General features: G+C 45.8%; 1 protein-coding gene across 1 annotated transcript in view; it reads left to right on the plus strand.

The window, feature by feature from the left end:
- The window catches only part of LOC126416948 (toll-like receptor 6), a 166,934-nt gene that overhangs the window by 124,174 nt on the left and 30,622 nt on the right, over positions 1-12,138 (plus strand). The window contains exons 5-6 of the mRNA XM_050084828.1: positions 651-794; positions 5,009-5,203. Coding sequence (XP_049940785.1) covers positions 651-794; positions 5,009-5,203 — 339 coding nt within the window. The remainder of the gene's footprint in view (positions 1-650; positions 795-5,008; positions 5,204-12,138) is intronic.

The raw sequence follows: 12,138 nt of genomic DNA on the forward strand, positions 1-12,138 counted from the left end.
GTTCTAGGGGACTGATGACCACAGATGTTAAGTCCCATAGTGCTCAGAGCCATTTGAACCATTTGAAACTCATCATCGTCGCCTTGGTCTATTAAAAATTATTTACGCTTAAAATTCATTATTACATTTAAGACCGTTTAGCGATTTTGAAGCGGAGGCCAGTAAACCTGCAAAAACAGCTTCCACATATAATTCAACCATTTCAGTGGCATAAGGTCATGTATTTTGTAGTTTTACTCAACACGAAACTGGCTAAACGGCTGAAACTGCAAGAGTAAATTTTATGTATAAGTAGTCCTAACTATGAATGAGACGAAGTAGTGTTTCAAAAAGTAATCAAGTCAGTCCCTTTTTTTTCTTTTTTTTTTTTTTTTTACGAACGGTGGGTACTATTCTGTTATACAGCGGGTCACCGGCACAACCTACTTCCCTGCCACGTTTCTGTCGCTAGCATTCTTTCCAGTATCGGACCGTAATAATCGTCACGGTGCCCAGAACGATGTACTGAACTATTGCAAGATACATCCCACACCTTACCTTTATAAACCGGTTCTTCCACATGTGAACTTTTAGACCAAATAAGTAACTATATTTTATTCTCATTGTGATATTTAACTAGCTAAATAGAGTTTTTTTTTTTCTTCAATCAGGTGTTGGACCTGTCCCACAATAAGCTAACCACCCTGGAGGAGAACATGTTCCACGGACTGTCTGGACTTACCGAGCTCTACCTCTCCGGTAATAGTCTTCAGACACTTGACCTCGCCATGTTGGCTCCAGTCGACGCTCTCCAGGTATGTAACGAGCCTTGCTGTGTTTACACTTCCAGTGATACCGTACTGAACCTTTTCTAGGTCACCAGTCACCTGACTGGATTTTACGAGGTCCACTAATTGTAAGAATTACTTCCGTGTACCAGACTCCTCGTCTTCGTATAGCACTCAGTTATTTGTTGAATATATTCCCATCACTGTCTTCCCCTTCAGTTTTTATCCTCTACAGCTCCCTCTAGTATAACTGAAGTTAATCACTGATGTCTTCATAAATATCCTATCATCCTGCCATTTCTTCCAGTCAGTGTTTTCAATCCACTTAATTTTCAGCATACTTCAGTAACAGCGCATCTCAGACTTTTAATTATCTTCTTTTCCCGTTTTTCCACAGTCCATGACTCAATAAAGTGCTGTGCTCTATATGAAAATTCTCAAAAATGTCTTCCTCACATTACTCTTAATGTTTGATAGTACACGGTGCAGTCACTTTAATGTGATCACCGCCTTTCCACGTCAACGTGGAATAACCATTCACATGTGGCAGGTGGCAGCGCTAGAAGTAGGGTAAATAAAGGGTATCTAGGGGACGTGGAAAACTGTGCAGTCTTTGTTGTAATGTGGAAACGGAGCGATTTAAGAGTATCTGACGTCCAAATGGGCATGATCATTATCTTTTGGGCGAAGGATGGAATCATTTCCGAAACGGCTACGTTTGTAAACTGTTCGCGTGTCGCCATGGTTAAAGTAAACTGTGCATGACAAAATGGCACAATACAAATCCAAAACCAACACTGAGGCAACTGTGATGTACCATGGGGCATAGATGACAGGGGGAACGACTGCTTCAGAGACGTGTACGGGCGAATAGACGTGCGTTGTTGTGCAACTGACCGCCCAGATGAACCAAGGAGCTACCAACTGTATATCCTCAACGACTGTTCAGTGAACGTTGATATACTGACTGCCGTTCATCGTCGATGAAGGCTGGAATTTACACGCCTCTACCGCAGTTGGACGTCCACTGAACTGCGAAAGATGGGCGTGTGAATCGCGTTATTTGCACTTTCGCACAGATGGCATGTTGTCAGTGCTATCTCACTTACCTTCATACATAGGGTATTCAACTGTTACCCTGGCCAACATGTTCTCCATACGTAACCCACTGAAAACATTTGATCAAGGATTCAGAGCGATTGACACACCATTGTTTGCCATCCACTGCAATTACTGAACTCTGGCACAAAGTTGAAGCAGCATGGAATGACGTACCCTATCTTCATCCACGCTTAGCTTGACTCGATGCCCAGCTGTGTTAGAGCCGTTGTTGTTCCAGAGTAACATCCTGTATACCTTCAAATTTAGCCTTGTACTCTTCCTAGCAGACGTCATATACACAGTGAGTACAATTTCTTTATTTGTTACCCTTCCTAGTCTTGCAGTTTTAATGGCCAACAGTGTATCATATTATACACAGAGATTTTGCTAAATGGAGACAAACTCTGTCGGAAATGATCCCTGAGGGAATAAGAAGAAGGTTATAGCGACAAATGGCTGGAAATCCATTCTAAGGGAAGTAAATCCTCTTTAGGGTGGAGGTAAAGTCTCTCCGACTATGAAGGTTTCAATTAAAGGAAGCAGTCATGAGAACACATCAGGCAGTTGGAATATACTATCTGTACTAGTGGTTTAGTTCCACTCTCAAAATGGCAGTAATGTTCTCCACGATGTGGTGTGCTCACACAGCCAGGAGGCATCTAACTCACAGCTGTAGATGACTCCCTCTGGTGTGGACGTGTGTCATGTGAAAGATGGTGGCTTGGTATACCAAAAATTAACAGGCCAACATGGTTTTATACGCAGGCAGGTAACTGGCAGTTGTTGGTGGCAGCACATCTCCACTGGGAAAAGTATCCCCACCAACAGCAACTGAATAGTGAACTGTTTGCAACAATGTTTCGTCATGTGCGTGGGACAGGTTCGTTTATGAGAATGGGTAACTACAAAAGGAGGGTGAGCCCCATACGTAAACAGGCCTTGGGGGAACAGGTGTTGAACACTGTAGAATATGACGTGGGTCTCCGCACCAGACAGGTGGGCTGCCAGCATAATGTAAGCCAGACGATTGTGTGGATCATTCTTCACAATAACTGCCACAGTCAGAAACACTTACAGTGTGTGCAGGCTTTTTTACCTGTAGACTTACCTCCATGGCGACGGTTTTGTTGCTGATTCGTCGCACAGGCCCCCTTATTTAGTGATGAGGCTACCTTCACGAGATATGGTATCATGAACCTTCACAACACTCACTTGTGGGCTACGGAGGATGCCGCTGGTATAGTGGCAGCGAACCATTAACACTGACTCAATCTCAGTGTATGGGGAAGAGGTCTGGAGGTCTTCCCTGCTGGAACGCATCTGGTGGTACAAAGGCTAACATGGCTTCCACATGTTGGTACTCTAGCTCACTTCTGTATTTTCGTGCTTAGTCATCTCAATAACATTTGAGCTGGCAGATACTTCGGGTGAGGTGATCCAGTTGCATGGCCTGCCCATTTGCCAAACCTCACCTCTTTAGATTTCTTTCTGTCGATGTACCAGAAATAAATCGTGAATGCGGAGCCCATCCTGGACATGTAGACACTGGAACAAAGATTTCATTCTGCCTGTGAAGCCATTCAGTTACAGGATGGCTGATTTGAATTTGTGCATCGGATGCTGCTGTCATGATTGTACATGCTTAGAACTCTTTGAAGACTGTCCAATGGTGGGCTCATCGCATGACGTCGTGCGTGCATTGTAATGTACAGATATAATGAATTAATAAATGCCCTGTAGCATACACAATCTGTGAAACAGTATCCAGACGTTTGTTGTAGCCGTTTATATAGGGTGTGTCCACTCTTTGCCTTCATGATGGCTTGGACTCTGCTGCGGACACTTCCCATGAGGTTTCTGAATGTGTATGGAGGAACGGTAGCCCATTCTTCCTCTAGAGCCGAAATTTGAGGAAGTTGGACGCTGGGGTCTGGAGTGAAGCCGATGTTCTGAATCGCCCAAAAGGTATTCCGCTGGGTGCAGGTCGGGATTCTGGGCAGGTCAGTCAATTTCAGAAATGTTATTGCCCACAAATCATTTCCTCACTAACGCTGCTTTATGAAAGCGTGGAATGTCTTGCGGATACAAACACTCATTGTCACAGATTTTTTTTCCTAGCATACAAAGTACAGAATACCGTAGAATGTCTTCATTTCCTCCAGTATTTAGCGTTTTATTAAACGCAATAAGGGGATCACACCTTAACCACAAAAAATATCGGCATACTGTAACACCACCACTTCCATACATCACTGGTGGCACTACACATTGTGGAAGGTAAAATTCTCCAGTCATTTGCCAAACCCAATCCCTTCCATCGCAGTGCGAGAAGGTGTAGCGTGATTGATCTCTCCATATTATTCGTTTCCAGTCATCCTCTGTCCAGTGACGTCGCTCTTTACACCACTTCAAGTGTCACTTAGCATTTATCGTAGAAATGTATGGCTTATGAGGAGTGAACCCCATTCTTTTTAACTCCTTAAGCACAGTCATTGTACTAGCTGGACTGCTTGCTGGTTGTGCTTTGCAACTCGAATGATCCCTTCCGCTGATTTCTTTCGATTTTGTACAACCATACTTCAGAGTGCTGACAGTCCCTCTTCGCCAGTACATTAGATCTGCCTGACATTGATTTGGTTGTGGTTGTTCCTTCACGTTTCCACCTTATAGTGACATCACTGACAGTGGACCTGGGTAGCTTTAGTAGGGTTGAAACGTACCTGGTTGATTAGTTATGCACGTGATATCCAATGACTGGTCCACATTGAAAACCACTAAGCTTCCCTGAGTGACCCATACTGCTGTAGTTAATGCCTCTCTACTGACAACACAGTACTTCCTGCCTCCTTTTATACTGGTTAGTCCACCACTCTTGAGATCTAGTGACGAACTCTACATTAAATAGGGGTGCCCACATACTTTTGATCAGATAGTCTAAACATTATGAATTTTTGATTAAAAGTGCAAATGACCTAAAAGCTCTTTATACTCTGAAGGATCGTCTCCTGCAGTTAGTGCCCATGTAGCGGAAGCACCGTCTACAACCACCTGATTATACAGCACAGCTCGATTACTTATTTATCACGGTCTGGTACTGGATAGGAAACACATATTGTATACCATTGTGGTCGCCCCGACAGGTGCTAGACGTATCGGGCAACATGCTGGACGGAGTGGTGGGCAGTGGCCCCAAGTCAGTACGCGACGTGCGGGCAGGCAACAACCGGTTGTTGGAGGTGCAACAGTTGCTGGCTGGCTTCCCGTTGGCCACCATCCTGCGCGTGCCCGACAACGCCATCACCAGCCTCGACGGGGTCGGGCTCCACAATCTCGTGGTGAGTGTCCACACAGCGTCAGCTCTTCCCAGTCGCCGGTAAGTCCGACGCCAACAGTTTAAGGTGTCCACATTTGGAGATAGTTCTTTCAAAACTCCCAGATCCCAGCCTACATTATCTGATAAAAAAAGTGACGTATCCTGAACGGGAGGAGGAAAGGAAATGAACCTTCACAGCTTGAGAGGGTATGTCATGTTAGCCGGCCGGAGTGGCCGTGCGCTTCTAGGAGCTACAGTCTGGAACCGCGTGACCGCTACGGTCGTAGGTTCTAATCCTGCCTCGGGCGTGGATGTGTGTGATGTCCTTAGGTTAGTTAGGTTTAAGTAGTTCTAAGTTCTAGGGGACTGATGACCTCAGAAGATAAGTCCCATAGTGCTCAGAGGCATTTGAACCATTTTTTGTGATGTACTGTTATGCCATCAGACTTCTTGAAGTCACCGTCAGTCATGGCCTAAAGTTACACCCAATACCAGGAGTAACATCACTGTGCTTCTCCAAAACACTGGAAGAATGGGACCTCCTCCCAAATCACCTCCATCCTCTCCACTGATGGTCATCTGGGGCACTGCAAATGTGCGATTCATAGCGATGCGTAGCGAAGCATAGCGATGCCATTCATCAGCAGACCGTGCTCCCTGATAGTGACACCAGTCCAAACACTGCCGTTTGTGTTGTGATGTTAATGCTAACCTACACGCGGGGAGGCAATTCCCTATTCCGACTGCTCATAGTCTCTGATTAACGGTGCAAGATGACACAGAATGTTGCAGAAAGTCCATTATTTGTTTTGGGATGGCAGGCAGAGACACGAAAGATTTTCGATGTGCCTGGTGCACTATGGAGGTCCTCCCTTGTGGTGGTATGACGCGTTCGACCACAACCTGACTTTCTTCGTGTTTAGTGTTGTTACCAGGGCTGGAACGGTATATGAGGGGAGTGAACAGTGTCAGATGTTGAGTGATCACTATGAAGGACACAGAGATGTCAAGTACTCATTTGAGACAGTGATATCAGCACCTGCTACACACCGAAAGATGTCCCATCGTGGTAACGAACCCTAACAAGCTTGCCCTCACGTTCTCACGCAGTCCATTGTCAGGCCACTGTCACATCGGACTGCCCCACAAATGTGGGTATTGCACTATCAGACTAGCCGGCCAAATGGAGACCAACAATGAGGCCCTTTTCAGTCTGTATCAGGTGCTGATAACGCCATCTCAATGAGTACGTGCCATCTATTCACGCCCATTATATACCCTACTAGCCCTTGCAACAATACTAAACACGAGAAATAATGATACACTGTGGTGGCCATTCTACCTGTCAGAGAGAATTAAAGTTCTAATCACTTACATGTACAATGCTACAATGACATCTGGCCATGTCTTCTACGGGCATCATTTTTTTCAGAGGAAGTGTATTTAGATGATGGATCCCAAGCTTAATCTACTCCATAACTGTCGTAAATGTATTGTGCAGAAAACACACTACAGTGATAAAATCAACTGTCAAATGGTTCAAATGGCTCTGAGCACTATGGGACTTAACTTCTGAGGTCATCAGTCCCCTAGAACTTAGAACTACTTAAACCTAACTAACCTAAGGACATCACACACATCCATGCCCGAGGCAGGATTCGAACCTGCGACCGTAGCGGTCGCGCGGTTCCAGACTGTAGCGCCTAGAACCGCTCCGCCACTCCGGCCGGCCAATCAACTGTCATATCAGGCTTAATACGGGGTCATTCAATAATTGAACAGATAAACGTATGTAGTGAAAACAACACGAAATGCAGGGAACAGTAAATTTTGTGTTGGTTGGCAACCTCGCGACGAGTGGTAGCCAAGTAATCGATTAATATTTTCACATGTTTTCGTAGAAACGACGACGTGTTTGTTCGCAGAAAGTGCTTTTGAAAGTACTTCTGAGATCCAATTTTTACTTTCGGGAAGTGTACAGCCATCATAAATGTTCTCTCGGATGTACATTGACAACTGAAAGAATATACAGTTTTCTGCGCTGTATTATGCAAGAACTGAACTTTTGTTGTGAAAATCATTAGTAACTCAGGGATACTCGACGCACTGTGAAGAGGCGCGTGATGTGAATTACTAACAGAGAAAGGTAAACAAAAGAAAATATAAGGATCAGGGGAGAGATTAGATTATAATCGGTAATTATGATTGTAACAAAAATGAAATAGAAGTGGGCATGTGCACTTGTAAGTGATGCCCTTCACAGACGCTCTGCTTGTCCCAGAACCCTCCAAAAAATATAAATCTTCCATTCACATTCCCTGTTGGCGATGTATCGTGTTCATACCCATTTCATATCGCTTTCTAGGGTTCTGTACCCAATCGGTGAAAACGGAAGCCTTATAAGACCACTTTATTGTCTGTCTGTCTGTTTGACCCTTTTTCTCAGGGGCGGTTAGACGTATCAGTTCACTTACTCAAGTCTACGACCCCTTGGCGATGTAAAAAATTTAAGCGACTGCGTTAATGCAGTCAAATGGTGCTGCCATTTATGACACATATTTTGATAACTTGCCAGTATCCAAATAGATAACAAGCAAAAATCGTCGACTCCTGGAATGGATAAACTATTTATACACAAATTAGGTTTGTACGGAGCCCTCGGGGATCGAGTCCTGCTCGCACTTGTCCGGAGGTTTTCTTGCCACCTAATATTTAAATGATATGAAAGGCTTCAGATGTTTGCCATTAATCTTTTAATCATATACTATTGTCTGCTTCCTCTTGGTTTTAGGCTTTATCTCGCATTTATCCACCTTTGAAAGGCCTATACTCGAATCTCGGTCTGGCATAGATCTTATTTATCATGAAATTACATTTTTCATGGACAAATACGCTTATTTACAGGCATGTTAGTTTTTTGTCGAATTACAGAATGTATTATATGCTCACGCATTATTATGTTTTGGAGAACGAAAATTTCCATAAAAATCAACATAGGCTCTGTAAACAGTGAGCTTGGAAAACTCGGTTTGTTCGCCCATGAGGTTCGAAGTACCGTAGACAGCGGCGACCAGTAGATGACGACTACTTTGACTTTCGGCTGGCATTCGATACAGTTGCGCTAATAAAATACGAGCTTACCGAGAATCGGATCAGATCCGTGATTGGATTCAGGACTTCGTCGCTGATACAGCTCAACATCTCGGTCTTAAGAGAACGAAATCGACAAATGTAAAGTACTTCAATGGTCCACGGGCGTCGCGTCGGATAATGTTGTGGAACCTGCACAATATTTCGACGAGACATCTGCTCGCAATCTTCAGGTGCACTGCATGTCGCCGTGCTCTATGATTCGTCTACGATGACGTTACAGCCTTAACCCTTGGCGCCTGCGCTCTTCTAGCGAGTCAGCTTATACAGGGTGGTCCATTGATCGTGACCGGGCCAAATATCTCACGAAATAAGCGTCAAACGGAAAAACTACAAAGAACGAAACTTGTCTAACTTGAAGGGGGAAATCAGATGGCGCTGTGGTTGGCCCACTAGATGGCGCTGCCATAGGTCAAACGCATATCAACTGCGTTTTTTTTAAATAGGAACCCCCATTTTTATTACATATTCGTGTAATACGTAAAGAAATATGAATGTTTTAGTTGGACCACTTTTTTCGCTTTGTGATAGATGGCGCTGTAATAGTCACAAACATGGCTAACAATTTTAGACGAACAGTTGGTAAAAGGTAGGTTTTTTAAATTAAAATACAGAACGTAGGTACATTTGAACATTTTATTTCGGTTGTTCCAATGTGATACATGTACCTTTGTAAACTTATGATTTCTGAGAACGCATGCTGTTACAGCGTGATTACCTGTAAATACCACGTTGGCTCTGAGCACTATGGGACTTAACTTCCGAAGTAATCAGTCCCCTAGAACTTAGAACTACTTAAACCTTACCAACCTATGGACATCACACACATCCATGCCTGAGGCAGGATTCGAACCTGCGACCGTAGCGGTCGCGCGGTTCCAGACTGTAGCGCCTAGAATCGCTCGACCACCCCGGCCGGCCAATACCACATTAATGCAATAAATGCTCGAAATGATGTCCGTCAACCTCAATGCTTTTGGCAATACGTGTAACGACATTCCTCTCAACAGCGAGTAGTTCGCCTTCCGTAATGTTCGCACATGCATTGACAATGCGCTGAAGCATGTTGTCAGGCGTTGTCGGTGGATCACGATAGCAAATATCCTTCAACTTCCCCAAAGAAATAAATCCTGGAACGTCAGATCCAGTGAACATGCGGGCCATGGTATGGCGTGTTGCTGCAATGACTCACCAATATTCAGGGTCAATTGTCTCACGAAATAAGCGTCAAACGAAAAAACTACAAAGAACAAAACTTGTCTAGCTTGAAGGGGGAAACCAGATGGCGCTATTGTTGGCCCGCTAGATGGCGCTGCCATAGGTCAAACGGATATCAACTGCGTTTTTTAAATAGGAACCCCCAGTTTTTATTACATATTCGTGTCGTACGTAAAGAAATATGAATGTTTTAGTTGGATCACTTTTTTCGCTTTGTGATAGATGCCGCTGTAATACACTCCTGGAAATTGAAATAAGAACACCGTGAATTCATTGTCCCAGGAAGGGGAAATTTTATTGACACATTCCTGGGGTCAGATACATCACATGATCACACTGACAGAACCACAGGCACATAGACACAGGCAACAGAGCATGCACAATGTCGGCACTAGTACAGTGTATATCCACCTTTCGCAGCAATGCAGGCTGTTATTCTCCCATGGAGACGATCGTAGAGATGCTGGATATAGTCCTGTGGAACGGCTTGCCATGCCATTTCCACCTGGCGCCTCAGTTGGACCAGCGTTCGTGCTGGACGTGCAGACCGCGTGAGACGACGCTTCATCCAGTCCCAAACATGCTCAATGGGGGACAGATCCGGAGATCTTGCTGGCCAGGGTAGTTGACTTACACCTTCTAGAGCACGTTGGCTGGCACGGGATACATGCGGACGTGCATTGTCCTGTTGGAACAGCAAGTTCCCTTGCCGGTCTAGGAATGGTAGAACGATGGGTTCGATGACGGTTTGGATGTACTGTGCACTATTCAGTGTCCCCTCGACGATCACCAGTGGTGTACGGCCAGTGTAGGAGATCGCTCCCCACACCATGATGCCGGGTGTTGGCCCTGTGTGCCTCGGTCGTATGCAGTCCTGATTGTGGCGCTCACCTGCACGGCGCCAAACACGCATACGACCATCATTGGCACCAAGGCAGAAGCGACTCTCATCGCTGAAGACGACACGTCTCCATTCGTCCCTCCATTCACGCCTGTCGCGACACCACCGGAGGTGGGCTGCACGATGTTGGGGCGTGAGCGGAAGACGGCCTAACGGTGTGCGGGACCGTAGCCCAGCTTCATGGAGACGGTTGCGAATGGTCCTCGCCGATACGCCAGGAGCAACAGTGTCCCTAATTTGCTGGGAAGTGGCGGTGCGGTCCCCTACGGCACTGCGTAGGATCCTACGGTCTTGGCGTGCATCCGTGCGTCGCTGCGGTCCGGTCCCAGGTCGACGGGCACGTGCACCTTCCGCCGACCACTGGCGACAACATCGATGTACTGTGGAGACCTCACGCCCCACGTGTTGAGCAATTCGGCGGTACGTCCACCCGGCCTCCCGCATGCCCACTATACGCCCTCGCTCAAAGTCCGTCAACTGCACATACGGTTCACGTCCACGCTGTCGCGGCATGCTACCAGTGTTAAAGACTGCGATGGAGCTCCGTATGCCACGGCAAACTGGCTGACACTGACGGCGGCGGTGCACAAATGCTGCGCAGCTAGCGCCATTCGACGGCCAACACCGCGGTTCCTGGTGTGTCCGCTGTGCCGTGCGTGTGATCATTGCTTGTACAGCCCTCTCGCAGTGTCCGGAGCAAGTATGGTGGGTCTGACACACCGGTGTCAATGTGTTCTTTTTTCCATTTCCAGGAGTGTAGTCACAAACATACTGCTCACAAATTTAGACGAACTGTTGGTAACAGGTAGGTTTCTTAAATTAAAATACAGAACGTAGGTACGTTTGAAGATTTTATTTCGGTTGTTCCAATGTGATACATGTACCTTTGTAAACTTATGATTTCTGAGAACGCATGCTGTTACAGCGTGATTACCTGTAAATACCACATTAATGCAATAAACGCTCAAAATTATGTCCGTGAACCTCAATGCATGTGGCAATACGTGTAACGACATTCCTCTCAACAGCGAGTAGTTCGCCTTCCGTAATGTTCGCACATGCGCTGACAATGCGCTGACGCATGTTGTCAGGCGTTGTCGGTGGATCACGATAGCAAATATCCTTCAATTTTCCCCACAGAAGGAAATCCAGGGACGTCAGATTCGGTGAACGTGCGGGCCATGGTATGGTGTTCCGACGACCAATGCACCTGTCATGAAATATGCTATTCAATACCGTTTCAACCGCACGCGAGCTATGTGCCGGACATCCATCATGTTGGAAGTACATCGACATTCTGTCATGCAGCGAAACATCTTATAGTAACATCGGTAGAACATTACGCAGGAAATCAGTATACATCGCACCGTTTAGATTGCCATCGATAAAATGGGGGCCAATTATCCTTCCTCTAATAATGCCGCACCATACATTAACCCGCCAAGGTCGCTGATGTTCCACTTGTCGCAGCCATCGTGGATTTCCCGTTGCCCAGTAGTGAATATTATGTCGGTTTACGTTACCGCTATTGGTGAATGACGCTTCGTCGCTAAATAGAACGCGTGCAAAAAATCTGTCATCGTCCCGTAATTTCTCTTGTGCCCAGTGGCAGAACTGTACACGACGTTCAAAGTCGTCGTCATGCACTTACTGGTACATAGAAATATGGTACGGGTGCAATCGATGTT

This window comes from Schistocerca serialis, chromosome 8, assembly GCF_023864345.2.
Source record: "Schistocerca serialis cubense isolate TAMUIC-IGC-003099 chromosome 8, iqSchSeri2.2, whole genome shotgun sequence".
NCBI lineage: Eukaryota > Metazoa > Arthropoda > Insecta > Orthoptera > Acrididae > Schistocerca > Schistocerca serialis.